We start from the raw sequence: 17,227 nt of genomic DNA, 5'->3' as shown, positions 1-17,227 counted from the left end.
TACATTTGATGGAGATTGTCAGTACTTTTTTTTAAATTGTTTTCGTTTGTTTTGTTTTTTTTCCATAATAACTCTGGTTACGTTAGGTCAAGAAAAGTTTTTAGTAGAATTGCCAGGCCTCCACATGATCTACCCAAAGCGGTCTTTGCTTCTAAGCTTTCAATTACAGTGAAATTAGAACGGTGAAGATTAGTATCTTTCCTTGTTTCTTGACAACATGCATTTTCTGAACTAACATAAAGTAGTGTAAGTCCTAATCGGTCTGCTTAATTTGTCGATCTATATGATATTCCAAGAACATGGGTTTAGAGAGGCCAGATTTGCGTAGGAGTTAAAATCATTTGAGAGTCGGTTTTGAATTATTTTCTTCATCGTCCTATTTGTGTGTCCAAAACAAATTATCATTTGGTACTGTAATGTGTATACTATTTCGTTTATACCTTTAGCAATTTAATTGTCTCTTGATTCAGTTTTATTTCTGGGAGTAGTCGATTGAGTTCTTCTGAATTCCTTTTAATCTACCTCTGGTTCCACTGCATTGGTTTTGTGTTTATTATAGATTGGTTGCTCAGAGTTATTTATTTCTGAATTTGAAGTAGCAGAGGAAATTTCCTCAGTCAAATTTTGTTGTTTCTTACAATATGTATCTTCCTCAAATATTTCTAAATCTGATTTATTGGTCAAGTACTGGTCTTAAATAGGAATTTCGACTTTCTATTTCATTTCCTCCCTTTCTTGAGCCTACATTCACTTCCATATTTTTAAAGACTTCACTCTCTTGTAGTTCCAGTGACATTATTTCATTAGGGTTTTCTAACTTGTCCTTTAATACATTCTGACAATGAATGCTTGTTGATAACATGTGGATTTAGAAGATTCTTGTACTACCAATATATCCTTTGGTAAAGTTGTTTCTTGTGAAATTTGTTGTAATTCTTGTTTCTCCTTCTTTTTAGTTTGGAGGTTATTGCTCATTTAGTTTGCTGTTATGTATTTGTTTGTATAATTTAGCTGAGACTAACACATTTGTACTACTGTTGTTAAAGTTGTAATTTTATTAGATTCATCAGTTGATTTCAGGTTGAATGCGGAGTACATAACTGGGCTACATTTACCCCCAGCCTTAGGGGCACAAAACGAATGACGATCCTACGCTAGTCATCCTGTGGGAATTTGATGATTATCTTGTTGCTTTACTGTTCTGAGGTGACCTAGCCCTATGAAAATCAAATCTGTACCTGTTCAGTGTGCAAGCTGAGGAGATCAAGAACCATGCATTATATTTCATCATTTTTTTCTCTAGGTCAGGTAGTGTACCCAAAGGAGGTAGCAGGGTGTATGATGCTTAGTTACTTCAGGGATGTCACTGGAGACTTGAGTGGTAATATAATACTCCTCACCAGTGATATAGACTGTGTCATTTGCAGTATCAGCCGTGATGTATGGGATAATTCGAAGCACTTTAGGGGTATTTATGGATGCACAGCTTTTCATAACAGAGGAATTGTACATGTGTTGTCCTAAACCCAGCCCTTCTACTTCCAGATGCCACAGTTCACTTGTCCTCCCCTTGTTCAGCCATCATGCGGGCCTACACTTTTCTTTATTCAGAATCTTATCCTGAAGATGTAGATGGCTACAACTTATGGGAAAAGGTGGGCCTCAACCAAATGCATGTGGAGTGCATCAACTGTTTTCCCCCTTTCTCACCAGAATTCTGCCAACTGGTACGACTTTTTTAATGTCCTTTAGAAAAGGATAAATAATTAAAAACATCAGAGAAAATATTACATACTTTAAAAGCTGGGCTTTAAAGGTTGACTTGCAAGTGTGTTTTGCCTCTGAGGTGGGTGTGTTTTAGGAGCTTCTCAATTTGGGTTGTAGTATCACTTTTTATTCTCCCTCTGTATGCTTACCTCAATTTCTCTCTTCTGTCTTCAACTCCTTTACATCCAATTGCTTTTTCCTAAATGTTGTCTCTCTCCCTCATTACTTTCACACACTTTTGAAACCTCCACTGCCTTACTTCTGTGTCTGTTTTGTATTTTTCTCTGCATATCCTCTCCTTTTCATTCTGTTCCACGTCTCCCTTTTCGCTGCCCATTTTGTTACTGTACAGTTTAAGAGTTTCTTGGAAGAAATTCTGGGACCAATGAATTATCTTGAATGTTGCAGTGATATGTTTGCAGTTTTGTTTACCCTTAGGACCTACATTATTATTACTACTTCTTTAAAGGACTAAGGGCCAGATGTAGGAGCCTAAATACCGGTCGGTAACGGCCGATTTCGGCCGTTACTGACCGGTATTTAAGAATCTGCATGTAGGGGCATTTATTTTACAGATTCAGTAAATTTACCGAATCTGTAAAATACCGAATCGGTAATTTTACTGATTCGGTAAATCTAAATGTAGGTGGGACTCTTCTGAGTCCCAAAGGGCATACAGAATCGGTATTTTACCACCCAATTCAATTGGGCGGTATAATACCGAATCCAGGTGTGCATGCACATGTGTGCATGCACACCTATGCCATGTGACAGACAGACGTGCCCTTAGGGCATTTCTGTGTGCCACATGCCTGTCTGTGGGGTGCTAGAGGGTGTCAAAGTGACACCCCCTGCACCCTTGCAAAAATCGGTATTTACTAATTCTGTAATTACAGAATCGGTATTTCCCATTGATTCCTATGGGCTACAGGAATCAATGGGAAATACCGATTCTGTAATTACAGAATCGGTAAATACCGATTTTTGCAAGGGTGCAGGGGGTGTCACTTTGACACCCTCTAGCACCCCACAGACAGGCATGTGTGCCATGTGGCACACAGAAATGTGTGCCACATAGGAATCAATGGGAAATACCGATTCTGTAATTACAGAATCGGTAAATACCGATTTTTACAGAATCGGTATTTCAAATACCGATTTCAGCTACATCTCCCACCTTCTATTTTACCGATTCATAAATACCGAATCGGTAAAATTCGGTATTTATGAGTCGGTAAAATAGAATTACCTACATCTGGCCCTAAGTATAGTAGGGTAGATTTTCTCCAGACCCTATTTTACTGTGGCGAAACTGGATGTTGCTCGCATATTGTATGGTGCAACCTTCAGATTCTGTCTTTTTGGGTCAGTGGTTTGGTGTGTTGTTCCCAGGACCTAACAAAAATCTAGAACTTTTCTTGATTTAATCAATGGTGTTAATAATCTGGAGTAACTCTGCCATTATTAATTCATCCTGATAGCATTGGTCTTGGCCCACAGAGATAGCTCCTTCATTTGAAATGAGAACAGTTCACTACCTAAAATTAAATGATACATGGATGATCAGTAACAGAACATAGGACTTGCAAAAGCCCTGGAAATAATTACATCTTTCAAAATATTTTTAACCTGTTGTCGATTTCTCGTTTACCTTTATTTTAACTTTTTCTTTATATGTTTATAGAACAGTAAGCAGTATTTAAAAAAAATAATATAAACTTTCAGTATTACGTATAACGCTTGTTGTTTATTGCATTATCAACTGGAATGAAGTGGATCATTTATTAGAACATTGGAATGTTGGGAGCTCCATTAAAGACAATGGAGTGCTCCCTGCTTTTACTGGCTGGTAAAGGCCTGCAGAACAACATTCCAATGTTTTACAAAGGCCTCTCGGAGCTCGAGGGGATTTAAATCGAGAAACCTTAGTTTTATTTGTTCAAACATTCTTCCCTCTACTGGCAGAATGTTATAATAGCCTTATAGCACTTCGTAGCAGGGCTATACTGACTATTAAAGTCCCTCACCCTTGTTAAAGTCCCTCGCCTTAGGCTCTGGCCTTTAACGCGGGAGCAGGCCTTTAATAGCCGCTATAGCCCGCTATGGCGGGCTACAAGGCTATATATGTTACATTATTTAAATGATCAGTGCAAAGTCATCCTTGTTCCTTATAGTTTCTCTAGACTCCTCTTAGTGCATTGGAAGGTGCTAGTGAGATTAATGGCCTACAAGTTTCTTTTTTTAGTATAGTCGTTGTGTTTTTCAGGCACTGGTTACCTTCAATGATGTGGCTGTCTATTTCTCTGAAGAGGAGTGGCAGCGATTGGAAGAATGGCAAAAAGAGCTGTACAAGATTGTGTTGAAAGAAATTCACGAAGCCTTGATCTCACTGGGTAAGGAAGCATTTTACAGCACTCATTACTGGGATTAAATTGTAGATTTTGTTTCAGTTGATAACGATCTAATTTATTTTTTTAAATGTGTAGTAGTGAAGTGCAACTTGGTTGTTTACATAGGACACTCTTAATATAAAATAATGGTAATTTCCATTGTCCCATTTTCTTTTAAAAACCTACCTGCACACTAATTGTTGGGTCCCTTCCTGATACTTAGGCATGCGCACCTGGCCCGGGTGACACAGTTGCATTTGGAATTGGTATAACAACTTTTAACCAACCCGCCGAATAAGATAATCGACTCTGCATGCTACATCCTTGTCCATGGTTGCATCAATGCCCAGAACTGATTCGACTGTGCATGCCCTGGGTTGTTGAATAGAGGCGGTGGTGGCAGCATATTGCTTTTTGCGCATTGATAATCCTGAACAGACATTTTTCTGTCACAGGAGTGTTGCCAACTAGCTCTACTCTATAAAGGTTCCCTTCAATGTGGCACCCAGGTAAAGATTCCACTTTGGTGTGGCACCCCGTCCCTTGAGCTGACATTCTTTGTTTGGGTCGAGTGCGTGACTTCACTGTGTATGTGTGGAACATGTATGACATTGAGAATGCAATGTGTGTATGTTTGCTGGACCAGTGGGATCCATTTCTGGATGGTCCGTGGGTTAGTATGGCACAAGATGGAAGAAGGATAAAGCTTCCCAAGACAGGTGAAGTGTATTGCTTGTGTTTGTCTGTCTGGAGGGTACGACCCAGGCACTGAAGTTAGAAAAGATGGCAACAGAGATACCCTAAAAAAAATATGTGAGGATCTGCTAATTAGATTTTCCTGAGCCCTGCCATTTGATGGATGGTAGGGAAGGGTGAGAGTGAGTTTGACAACAATTTCTGTTGTTAAAGATGGGAAAGTTGCTAGGTAAGGTCTGCTCTTTTGTCTGTCCCTGATTGCTTTTCAGGAAGGTTGTTGACAGCCAGGGGCAACAGCTTCACACTTCATGATTCCAATGTTCTGGATACTCCTGTTTGAAGTTAGCATCATGAGTACCTGCTGTGAGAGCCACCACCTAGCACAAAGTAGAAAAAAACATTTGAAAAGGTACCACCCAAAATCGGCTCCAGGGCCTTAGAATATTTCCCAGAAGTAAGAGGGGGGATCACTGAAGTCTGTACAGCTTGCTGGAGAAGCTACGGGTCTGCTTAGTGCCTAGAAGTCTGCTTGCCTTTACAGAAAGTGAAGGTGTGTGTCTGGCCCTGTGGTAGGAAAGACATAGCATATTTTTGAACACCCAGAAGTAGCTAACAACCAGTGGGAGTGGAGCCAAACTGACCAAGTTGTGAGGGCTCTTCCCATCTCTGAGGCAGTTCCTGTATTGAACATTTTAAAGAAGCAATCAGCCAGAACATCATGCTGTCCAGCTAAAGAATGATGATGGATTCAACCCAGATCTGTGACTGGGGGTGAGAGTTAAAAAAGTTTCAGCACTCCGTGCATCATCTCCTTGAGGTTTGCTTTACTCACCCTAAGTTGGCAGGGTATGCCCAGACGTGGGTCCCTTGCTCACTGTGCCACTGGAGTCAAGCTAGCCTGGCTGATGAGGGGTGTTACCCCCAAACCTGTCCCAGGACGCTTGTTTCCAGTCCAGGGAAGACGTAGCTTTGCAGTTCGGGCTGGACTGTTCCCATGAGGCACAGGGTCAAGACTAATTTGCATATAGCTGTGCCTGAACTGGGGTAGCGAAGTGAGCTAAAGAATGATGATGGATTCAACCCAGATCTGTGACTCGGGGTGGGTGTTTGCAAAGTTTCAGCACTCCATCCATCATCTCCTTGTGGTTGCTTTGTACAGCACCCGTTCAGCATCCGAATGACTGGTGCTGCCCACACTACTTCTTTGAGCCATCACTACCCTGAGAGTCAAGTGTGGAAATGTGTTCCTTGGCCCAATTTATGAAGCCATAGTAGGGCAGATGCCAGGACACCCAAGGAAAACAATCCTAACTGCGATGGATGTGGGAAGTAGCTCCTGTCGGTCTGCCTAAGCACGCCCCTATTTCCTAAATAGGGTCTACTATTAATACTTGTGCTAACTGAACCAAATGTTCTACTTTACACCATCCTTCTAGGGTAAACCCAGACTGTAGACCCAGACTGTAGACCTCGCTACCACCTGAAACTCAAGAACTAAAGAAAGAGAATCTTGCATATGTTGATTTAAAAAAAAAACTTTTTGTGTGTGTTATTGTAACAAGTACGTGCATGGGATTTGAATTGGTTTCCAAAGGCTATTTCTTAGTAACTGAAATAATGTAATGGAACTTAACACAGGCATGACAGGAAAATGTAACTTGAAAATCACAGAGTACTAGTTCAAAAAACCAGGACTTCTCCAACATGGCATGTTAAATTTCATTAGGTGGAAAACATTTATTTTCTAAAAAATAATGCTATACATTCACTTGTATGTCTGTCCTTCAACAGGCTATGCAATTGCCAATCCAGACGTTATATTCAGAATTAAAAAAGAAAAAGAGCCGTGCCTAAAATATCGCCCGTGCGTGGAAGGCTATCCAATTCCAAAACCTGATGTTTTGTTAAGGATCAAGCAAGAGGAAACCCCTTATTCAAGTGATCCTAACAACTCTGAAGAGAGTATTACTATCACCAGCACAGGTAAGGAAGAAACACTGGAGACTAATTTATAGTCTGTGTTGTGGAAATGTAAAGCTAAGTCTTTGTCTTTGTAGTTCCGCCGTCTAAGGACATGCTATCATATTACTGAATACACATTTGAAGAACCTACATGTTACTAGTAAACTTGCAAATTTCTAAGCATGTAATTGGGGTTTGTATGGCGCTAACTGCCATCTTGGAAAGTGTGAGAATTCCAGAAACAAGTAAGGAGGCCGTGCTCCATTGAAGGGACAAAAACAATAAGAGGAAGGAAAGCGCACATAAGCTAACATAAAAATGAAGTAAATGAGAGTGAGAAGAAGGCCAACCAATTGTAGCTATCATTGGGCTTTAAGCCCACTATAAGCTGACAATAGGTCTTTTTGCAACCAGACAGCCTGTGCTATCTGTTGAGCGTGACTTACCATGAACATGGAGTAAAACCATCCATTAAGGAAGAGGAAACTGTGATACACTAACCCCCCCAGTCATGAACAAGGGGCTGACCCAAAACCCACTCTATGACCATTCTATAGGTCTAAAACAGCATCCAGCTAAAGGTAAATGTATGATGAGACCCCTAAAAATGTAACCTTTGAGGGCACATAGTAAGTGGGGGCTTCCCTACCCTAATTATCGCGACAGAGACCATATCCTCCAAGTAACAAGGTCTCGGGCCGTGGCAGGTCGACAATGCACAAGTCCACATCTATCCAGATTACACCTTGGAGGTCCAGGAGTACTGATCCTCCTTTCTAGAAGTGAAAATGTGTCTAAGGGAACATGCTGTGATAAACATCCTTCAATTCCCAGCTACCCTGAGAATACAACACACCGGAACTACCACCTTTTGCACCACTTCTGACGAGGCATGGTCTTGGATGGAATGAAACGGTATCCCGCCCTGTGGTGATGCAACAACTATGCCCGTACCCTTCGACAAGCTCAGAGGTGTCGCAGGACGCACACCAACCAGCTTCCACATGGTCCTAATAAAGAGCAGGTTGCAAGGGCGAGAGCCCAAGCGATGAAATAAGCAGAAACATATGCTGAATCTCGACCCCCTTCTGCATCAGGAACGGACGGAGAGAGCTCTAAAGAGGACACCTCATCTCTGATGGACTCCCAGTTGGCAGTGGTTTGATGCGGGCCCCTCCATCACCCCCACAAACATTTGAAGACCTGATGTGAAACTTACTTGCAGGTTTGACAGAGTCTGCATGTCGGGTACTGTGTTGGGCCTGCATTGGTAGTTTGTCAAGTTCTTGCCCTCTCACACCCACATAATGCTGGCCTACCAGGTCTGGCCCTAATACTCATCCAATTTAAAATTACCCCACATCGACAGCAATCTACTTACTAGGGCCACCGCACAGTTTCCAACATGCACCCGGAAGCCTTGGCTGGGAGCCCACCTCTTGTGTATTATAGATCCTCCTTATTTATATGTCTGCACAGGTGCATTACAGTCCGACCCTACCCCACACACACTCACAATCAACATGCACTCTCCCAGCATTATACTGTTATGTTGTGTTATGTTATGTTATATAGTTTTCTATAGCGCACGGCTGCCCCAGCAAAGGGTGACAAATCGTGTATCTGTACTAAAACCTCCACTCTCATTGATATAGTGTTACCAGCTTGAAATGTAAACATCTTGTTCTATTAATGTACACTGAAGTGCGGTGGAGATGATAATGACACTGTTCCCCTTATTATCGATGTAGATCTACTTGCCATGGAACTGATTACATACCAATATGTTGATAAAAACCTGTGTAACTCCCACTGTCATTGGATGTCGCATGTATAATGTTGAAATGCAATAAAGAGTATTTAAAAAAAAAATAAACATTCCAAGATGACTTCCTCCTACAGACGTGCATTACGATTAGGGCTCCCGGTTTTATGGTGTTGATTTTTTCTCATTTCCGTCTGTATTTATCCATTTTTCTTTTTTTATAATTGTATCTGTATTTATCCGCATTTATTTTGGTGGAAAGCAAAAGACGCTGCAGCTAGTATTTTTTCACATTTATTTAAATAGAAAATGCACACTTTTTGCCATTTTTTTTTATAGTGCGAGTTTGCAAAAGGTATTGTAGTGCTTTACATGAGCAATAGTTTGATTACACAAGGTCATTTTAATTTTTCCAGACACTGGGAAAATCATGAGATGGTGAGCCAAACCTGTAACTTGAGACTGGTTATTTATGTTCACATCCATGGATGTTAATTTACCCCAGTGCTATGGGTAGTGTAAGTGACATCACAATCTTTTTGCCATCACAAGGTTACACCCACTCTTAGCCCCACTGAAGTCACTTAATTCCTTCCGTACCGCTAAGAAAATAAAGTTGAGTGAATATCAAGGAACGCAAATAGGGCTCTTAGATTCCTGATTTCTTCCTGTTTCTCCCACAACAGTGATGACAAGGCAAGACGGGTGGCTCACTATCTGTACTCCTCACTAACGCTAATTGACCACAACGTTTAAGTCCCTCCAAATCTACTACTCCCATTCCCTGCACCCACCACTTTCCTGTTTAATGAATACACCCATTGTCATATGATTAATAAAAAGAAATGTAAAGACAGATCCCACAGGTTGACACTTTAGGTCAGCAAGATTCATGCACTTGTAATGGGCTCCAGTTTTCTCAATACAATTAGAGATCGGGCTACAGAAATGTGGAACGCCAATGTTTAGATATGTATGCAGCTTTTACATGCTGAGAGCCACACCGCTGCCTCAAAAGCCAGCTGAGCTGTCCCACTAATTGCCTCCGGATAGGCAGTTCCTGATGGTGAGCCACAGATGAGGAACGCCATGGTGTTAACAGGATGTCTTGGGGGGAAATAGCTGGCACATTAACATGTGGCATGGTCAATGCATGTGTGTTGTCTTGATAAAGGACGATAATCACTCTCGGCCTGCTGCTGTCTGGGAGGTAAAGACTGAGGCTCGCTCATTAACAGATAAGTCTCACTTGGCAGAGTGCTTAACCCAGACTAGGGAGGGTGGGGTGATGTAAAGGGGAGAATAATCTGCAGGACATCCTGGCAGCCGTTTCAGATTTCTTTCCTTTGCCCTTGTGTGCCTCAGACACTGATTTTCCAGAGGAGACACCATAAAGCTGGTTGTACACAAAAAATGTAGCAGCGGACCCTACGATGCCGCACCTTGAACCCAGTTCCAGATATTTGTAAGTTTATGTGCAGCCACCCTCGACGTCAGCTGCTAATTGGCGTCGCTGTGTTTTCCAGATCACGGGTAGTTTGTTAGCTTGTGTGGGTCGCACATATAAAAAGTCTAAGAAAGATGTAGAATTTGATATGTAAGAAAAGTCCTTTATTTAGTATAGTTCATTCTTTTTTTTAAAAACAGTCAAACTGTAATTAGCAAAACAGTCAGCCAACGCGTTTCACTCCCTACCAGGGAGTTTCTTCAGGGCGAGATAAAAGTACATCCGGTAACGCGTAAATGGATTCTCCAAAATTACGAAAAAAGAGAAAGAGATAACCGTGGGCAGTTGTCCGTAGCGTGTGAGGGTTCCTCAGTCGGTGCCCCAGTGGACCAAGCGGTTTCGTAATCCTACTCCTAGTCTCCCTGTTTGTTCAGTAGTATTGTTTCCAATTTTTCATTTCACCTTGAAGTGTCCGTGAAGCTTGGCAACACCTCTTAGTGTAAGTAACAAGGATCCCTTTGTTATAGGTGTCTCGCTCCGGCGCCGTGGATTCGGGTGAGGAAGCCGTATTCATTCCTACTCCCACAATTGTGTATTGGCTCAAAATTGTGAACCTTGAAAGTTTTCTCGTCAGTGCCACAGTGCCACCAGACGTCACCTTCCTCACGAAAACCTGGACGAACACCTCCTCAGCCCCCGACATCGCCATAGCCATACCGGATGGCTACAAAATCACCAGGAAGGACTGCGTCAACCAAACCGGAGGAGGCATCGCCATCGTCCACAGAAACACCATCCGCGTCACGACCAACTCCGACGACACCCTCATCACCGCCGAACACCTTCCCTTCCAGATCCACACCGACCCCAAGACCACCCTCAGAGGCACTCTCATCTACAGACCCCCGGGACCGCGCACACAATTTAGCGAAGCCATCGCCGACTTCGTCAGCCCTCACCTCCACAGACTACATCCTCCTAAGAGACCTCAACTTCCACCTGGAGAACAACAATGACAGCAACACCGCCACCCTGCTGGACAACCTCGCCAACCTCAGACTCAAGCAATTGGTAAACACCCCCACCCACTACGCCGGACACACGCTTGACCCCATCTTCTCCTCCAGCAAGCACATCTCCTTCAGCCACTCCACCGGACTACACTGGACAGATCACAGCTGCGTCCACTTCAACTTCAGGAGAACCACGACGCACCACCACCCGCAACAGGCTCCCCGCAGAAGCTGGAACAAAATCACTGCCGACCAGCTCACCGCCTACCTCAGCCAGAACCTGCCCACAAACACGACGGACCCTGACGAGGCGGCCCGCAACCTCACTCAGTGGCTCACCGACTGCACCGACGAACTCGCACCACTGAAGAAACCTCCCAGCGGACCCGACAACAGGAAAGCCTCGTGGTTTACCAACGACCTCAAAAACTCCAAGAACACCTGCCGCACCCTCGAGAAAGCCTGGCGCCACGACCAGACAGCAGAGAACATGACAGCCCTCAAGGACGCCACCCGCAAACACCACCAGCTGATCCGCACCACCAAGAAGACAACATTCAGAGAAAGACTGGACAACAACACCCACAACAGCAAGGAACTCTTCAGCATCGTCAAAGAGCTCTCCAATCCCAGCGCCTGCAACGACGACATCACACCCTCGCAAGACCTCTGCGACTCACTCGCCTCGTTTTTTCACAGAAAGATCGCCGACATACACAACAGCTTCGGCACACCGACCACCCACCCAACCACCGAATCAGCGCCCCCACCACCACCCTCTGCACCTGGACACCTGTCAGCACCGAAGACACCACCCGCATGATGAACACCATCCACTCCGGATCCCCTACCGACCCCTGCCCGCACCACATCTTCAACAAAGCCGACTCCATCATCGCACCCCAGCTCCGGAACATCATCAACAGCTCCTTCACTTCCGCCACCTTCCCGGAAAGCTGGAAACATGCCGAGCTGAGCGTCCTCCTCAAGAAACCCACCGCGAACCCCACGGACCTGAAGAACTTCCGCCTCATCTCGCTCCTCTCCTTTCCAGCCAAAGTCATCGAGAAGACGTCAACAGACAACTCTCCGCCTTCCTCGAAACCAACGGATCCCTCGACCCCTCACAGTCCGGCTTGCGAGCAAACCACAGCACCGAGACTGCCCTCATCGCAGCCACCGACGACATCAGGTCCCTGCACGACAACGGGGAAACGGCTGCACTCATCCTCCTTGACCTCTCAGCAGCCTTCGACACCGTATGCCACCGCACCCTAACACAACGCCTCAGCAACACCGGAATCCGAGGAGCGGCATTGAAGTGGACCATCTCATTCCTCGCCGGAAGAACCCAGAGAGTCCGCCTCCCCCCGTTCCGATCCGCGGCCACCGAAGTCATCTGCAGCATCCCGCAAGGATCCTCACTCAGCCCCACCCTCTTCAACATCTACATGAGCCCCCTCGCAGCCATCGCCCGCCAACACAACCTCAACATCATCTCCTACGCCGACGACACCCAACTGATCCTCTCCCTCACCAACGACCCAGCCACCGCCAGATCCAACCTCCAGGAAGGAATGAGAGACGTCGCAGATTGGATGAAGAGCAGCCGTCTGAAACTGAACTCGGACAAGACGGAAGTCCTCATCCTCGGACCATCTCCCTCCGCCTGGGACGACTCCTGGTGGCCCCCTGCCCTGGACAGCGCACCCAAGCCTACGGACCACGCACGCAACCTGGGCTTCATCCTGGACTCCTCCCTCACGATGACCAAGCAAGTCAACGCCGTCTCATCATCCTGTTTCAACACCCTGCGCATGCTCTGAAAGATCTTCCGATGGATCCCCACCGAAACCAGGAAGACGGTCACCCAGGCCCTCATCACCAGCCGCCTAGCCTACGGGAACACCCTCTACGCCGGAACTACAGCCAAACTCCAGAGAAGACTCCAGCGCATCCAGAACGCCTCAGCTCGACTCATCCTGGACATCCCTCGCCGCAGCCACATCACTGCGCACCTGAAAGACCTTCACTGGCTCCCCGTCGACAAGAGGATCACGTTCAGACTCCTCACCCACGCACACAAGGCCCTCCACGACATGGGCCCGAAGTACCTCAACAGCCGCCTCACATTCTACACACCCACCCGCCAGCTCCGATCCGCCAGCCTCGCCCTCGCTGCCGTCCCACGTTTTCGGAAATCCACCTTAGGAGGAAGATCCTTCTCCTACCTTGCAGCGAAGACATGGAACTCCCTCCCCACCCCCCTGCGGCTGACCCGGGACCACCTCTCCTTCAGGAAACAACTCAAGACCTGGCTGTTCGAGCAGTAGCGACCGCCCCTCAGCTCCTTGAGACCCTTACGGGTGAGTTGCGCGCTCTACAAATTCCTATGATTTGATTTGATTTGATTTGATTTGAACCAAAAAAGAATGCCACATGTACATGTGAAGGGGGCTGTGGGAGCAGAGAAACTATTGTATTTATGAAGGGTGGCCGGGATTCTTTTCAAGTCACTGTACAGACTATAAAAATGTGTACGACAGAGCGAGAGATGCCGTGTATGGGACAGTATTTGAGAAAGAGACAGAGAATGTCTGTATCCATGAGAAAGAGCAAGATTCTGTGACGATATTTGAAAGTGAATATAAGAGATTGTGCATGTGTGGCTGTGTGTACGATAATCTGATCAACTGGATTATGTAGGGATGTAACTTAGCTCCTACATAAGATGCACAGGTCCATTTTATGTCTGGGGCTGAGGAAAACTGGGGAATGCTGAGAAACTACTCCTGCATGATTTACTTCAACTTTTCACACAAAGTGCGCTTTATGGCCTTACAACTGTAGTCTTAGAGCATTTGAACAGAGCAGTATCTGTTATCTGGGGAAGTGTTGTCCGAGCTATTGAGGCCAGAGACCGTTATTTAGTGCTGCTGTGGGAGTGGGGGTTTGGCTGCGAATGCACTCCCCTTTATCGGCCTTTCCCACTTCAAAAATGCAAACATGCCGGTGCAGTTCCATGTAGCACTCCTTGTCAGAGGCTTGGCTGCAGCTCTGGAGGCAGCAGCATAAGCAAGGGGACTGGGGAGACACCAGTGACTCAGGGTTAGATAGCAGCAGTGTAAAAGATTCACAGATAACCAGGCTATTGAGTGAGGAACAGGCCATGATGAGGATGAGGATAAAGTGAAGCCAAGGCAGAAAAGTAACGTTCAATTCAGCGTCATCAGAAGCTCAACTGTTGTGCATTATGTAAAAAAAACATTGACAAAGCCAATAGAAATTGCATAGGTAAAACCTATAGGTTTTCCCAGTGCTTGTTCTACTTTTTTCTTTGCAAACAAAAGCACACAACCTTTAGTTGGTGGCAGTTTTTTACTTTTTAATGCTTACAGCTTTTTAAAGCTTGTGTTTTCGAAAAGAAAATATATACAGGCCTACCGAGGTCAGACATATTGACATCGCCAGTGCTTGTTTTAATGTTGTTAACTTGTTTATCTTGGCATAGTTATTTAACTGCGTTCCTTCTATGATGAGCTGTAGCTATTTTCAAGAGGGAGCACAGAGGAATTTACACCCTTAAAGACCACTAATATTTTGACTAGGGTTTATAGGTTTTCATAGCACCACTCAAAAGTTCTGGTGTTACTGTAAGAACCTGGTACTGTGCACTAAAGATTCCACAATATGTATTCCTGAATTGGTGCAAACATGTATTCACAATTATGTCATGTGCAAAATTACAAAAACATTGTTTTAAGATCACACATGATGTAATGGCTAAGCAAGCTTTCTGCAAACCAACAGGAAAGTCATGAAAAATACATGCAACCATGAGAGATAACTTGGGGCGAAAGAAAACAAGTATCGATTGCAACTTAATTCGTACATGAACAGTCATCCAATAGGAATCTTTATTTGAGCAACACCATCGCCCTCCTGGACAATCTCGCCAACCTCGGCCTCAAACAACTTGTCAACTCCCCCACTCACCACGCAGGCCACACACTCGACCCTATTTTCACCTCCAGCAAGCACATCTCCTTCAGTCACACCACAGCTCTCCATTGGACGGACCACAGCTGCGTTCACTTTATCTACAAAAAGACCACAACCCACAACCATCCTCAACCTACTCTGCGAAGAAATTGGAACAAAATCACCATCGACCACATCTCTTCATCGCTTCTTCAAAACCACCCTGCCTATTCTTCGAACCCCAACCAAGCAGCCATTAACCTCACTCAATGGCTAACCAACAGCGCCGACAACCTAGCTCCCCTGAAAAAACATCAAATCAAAATAGGCAGCAAAAACGCCCCCTGGTTCAACGATGATCTTAAGAAATCCAAGAAACTCTGTCGCTCCCTTGAGAAGGCCTGGAAAAAAGACCCAAACACCAGCACCAGGGACGCCTTCAAAAACGCTATCCGCATACACCACCAACTGATCCGGACTGCCAAGAAAGCCGCTTTCAAAGACCGACTGGACAACAACGCCCACAACAGCAAAGAATTATTCAACATCGTTAAAGAGTTTACCAACCCCACTGCCAACTCCAACGACATCACCCCCTCTCAAGCCCTCTGCGACTCTCTAGCTTTGTTCTTCCACGACAAAATCGCAGACATCCACAACAGCTTTGACAACCAACCCGGAGGCCAACCCACCCAACCTTATGCCGTACCATCACCCCCCCTGAGCATCCTTAATGACTGGAACACAATCTCCACTGAGGACACCATCCGCCTGATGAACTCCATCCACTCAGGATCCCCCACAGACCCATGCCCACACCACATCTTCAACAAAGCAGACTCCATCATAGCACCACACCTCCGAGACGTCATCAACTGCTCCCTCAACTCCGCCACCTTCCCGGACAGCTGGAAACACGCCGATCTCACCGCTCTTCTGAAAAAACCCACAGCTGACCCCACCGAACTCAAAAACTACCGCCCCATCTCGCTCCTTCCATTCCCGGCCAAAGTCATCGAGAAAGCTATCAACAACCAGCTCGCCGCCTTCCTCGAAACAAACAAATCCCTCGACTCCTCTCAGTCCGGCTTCCGAGCCAAACACAGCACTGAGACCGCACTCATCGCAGCAACAGACGACATACAAACTCTTCTGGACAATGGAGACACAGTCGCCCTAATCCTCCTCGACCTCTCCGCAGCCTTCGACACAGTATGTCATAGCACCCTGCTACAACGCCTCAGAAACATCGGAATCCAAGGAAAAGCACTGGAATGGATCACTTCGTTCCTCACCGGAAGAACCCAGAGAGTCCGCCTCCCACCATTCAAATCCGAGGCCACTGAAGTCATTTGCGGCGTACCACAGGGATCCTCACTCAGCCCTACCCTCTTCAACGTATACATGAGCCCCCTCGCGGCCATCGCCCGCCAACATAACCTCAACATCATCTCCTACGCTGATGACACTCAACTGATCCTCTCACTCACCAAAGACCCTAACACCGCCAAAACCAACCTACATAAAGGAATGAGAGAAGTAGCCGAGTGGATGAAGCAGAGCCGTCTGAAACTGAATTCCGACAAGACAGAGGTCCTTATCTTAGGCACCTCCCCCTCCGCCTGGGACGACTCGTGGTGGCCAGAGTCCCTTGGAAAAGCACCCATCCCGACAGACCACGCACGGAACCTGGGCGTCATTCTGGACTCCTCACTCTCGATGACCGTTTCGTCATCCTGCTTCAACATTCTTCGCATGCTCAAAAAAACATTTCGCTGGATCCCCACCGAAACTAGAAAAACGGTCACCCACGCACTGGTGACAAGCCGCCTGGACTACGGAAACACCATATACGCCTCACTCAGAACCACCTAGCATTCAGAAAGCAACTTAAAACCTGGATATTCGACAAGTAATTCCCCACCCTTCTCCAAGCGCCTTGAGACCCTCTGGGTATGTAGCGCGCTATATAAATTAATTGAATTGAATTGAATTGAAACATTGATCCTTTGACCAAGAGAGATGTGGGTCTATAGAACAGTCTGCAGTGTGAAGAGATTGGGCACACAAGTTGTCAAGATCAATTCTTTGTGACAAAACGTCTTGATCAGGCCCTGTAAGTTGAATATTCCACAGACAAGCATTCCAGCTGAGGAAAAGGCTATATTGTCAAGGGTGCAAACACAAAAGACTAGGCCCATCTGCA

The 17,227-nt window shown here is 45.5% G+C and overlaps 1 protein-coding gene across 6 annotated transcripts in view; it reads left to right on the top strand.

Moving 5' to 3' along the window:
• The window catches only part of LOC144829332 (uncharacterized), a 127,805-nt gene that overhangs the window by 21,480 nt on the left and 89,098 nt on the right, over positions 1-17,227 (top strand). For 3 of the 6 annotated variants that reach the window (XM_078688382.1, XM_078688379.1, XM_078688378.1), the window contains exons 1-3: positions 1,579-1,655; positions 4,034-4,160; positions 6,645-6,836. In XM_078688382.1, coding sequence (XP_078544508.1) covers positions 1,584-1,655; positions 4,034-4,160; positions 6,645-6,836 — 391 coding nt within the window. In that variant the 5' untranslated portion in view covers positions 1,579-1,583. Of the gene's footprint in view, positions 1-1,578; positions 1,656-4,033; positions 4,161-6,644; positions 6,837-17,227 lie in introns of those variants that run through there. The other 3 variants (XM_078688384.1, XM_078688381.1, XM_078688380.1) reach the window with 1 other exon arrangement.

The sequence above is a fragment of the Lissotriton helveticus genome, chromosome 4_1 (assembly GCF_964261635.1).
Source record: "Lissotriton helveticus chromosome 4_1, aLisHel1.1, whole genome shotgun sequence".
NCBI classification, from domain to species: Eukaryota; Metazoa; Chordata; class Amphibia; order Caudata; family Salamandridae; genus Lissotriton; species Lissotriton helveticus.
Note: the sequence above shows the minus strand (reverse complement) of the source record. Positions and strands in the feature narration are given on the sequence as shown.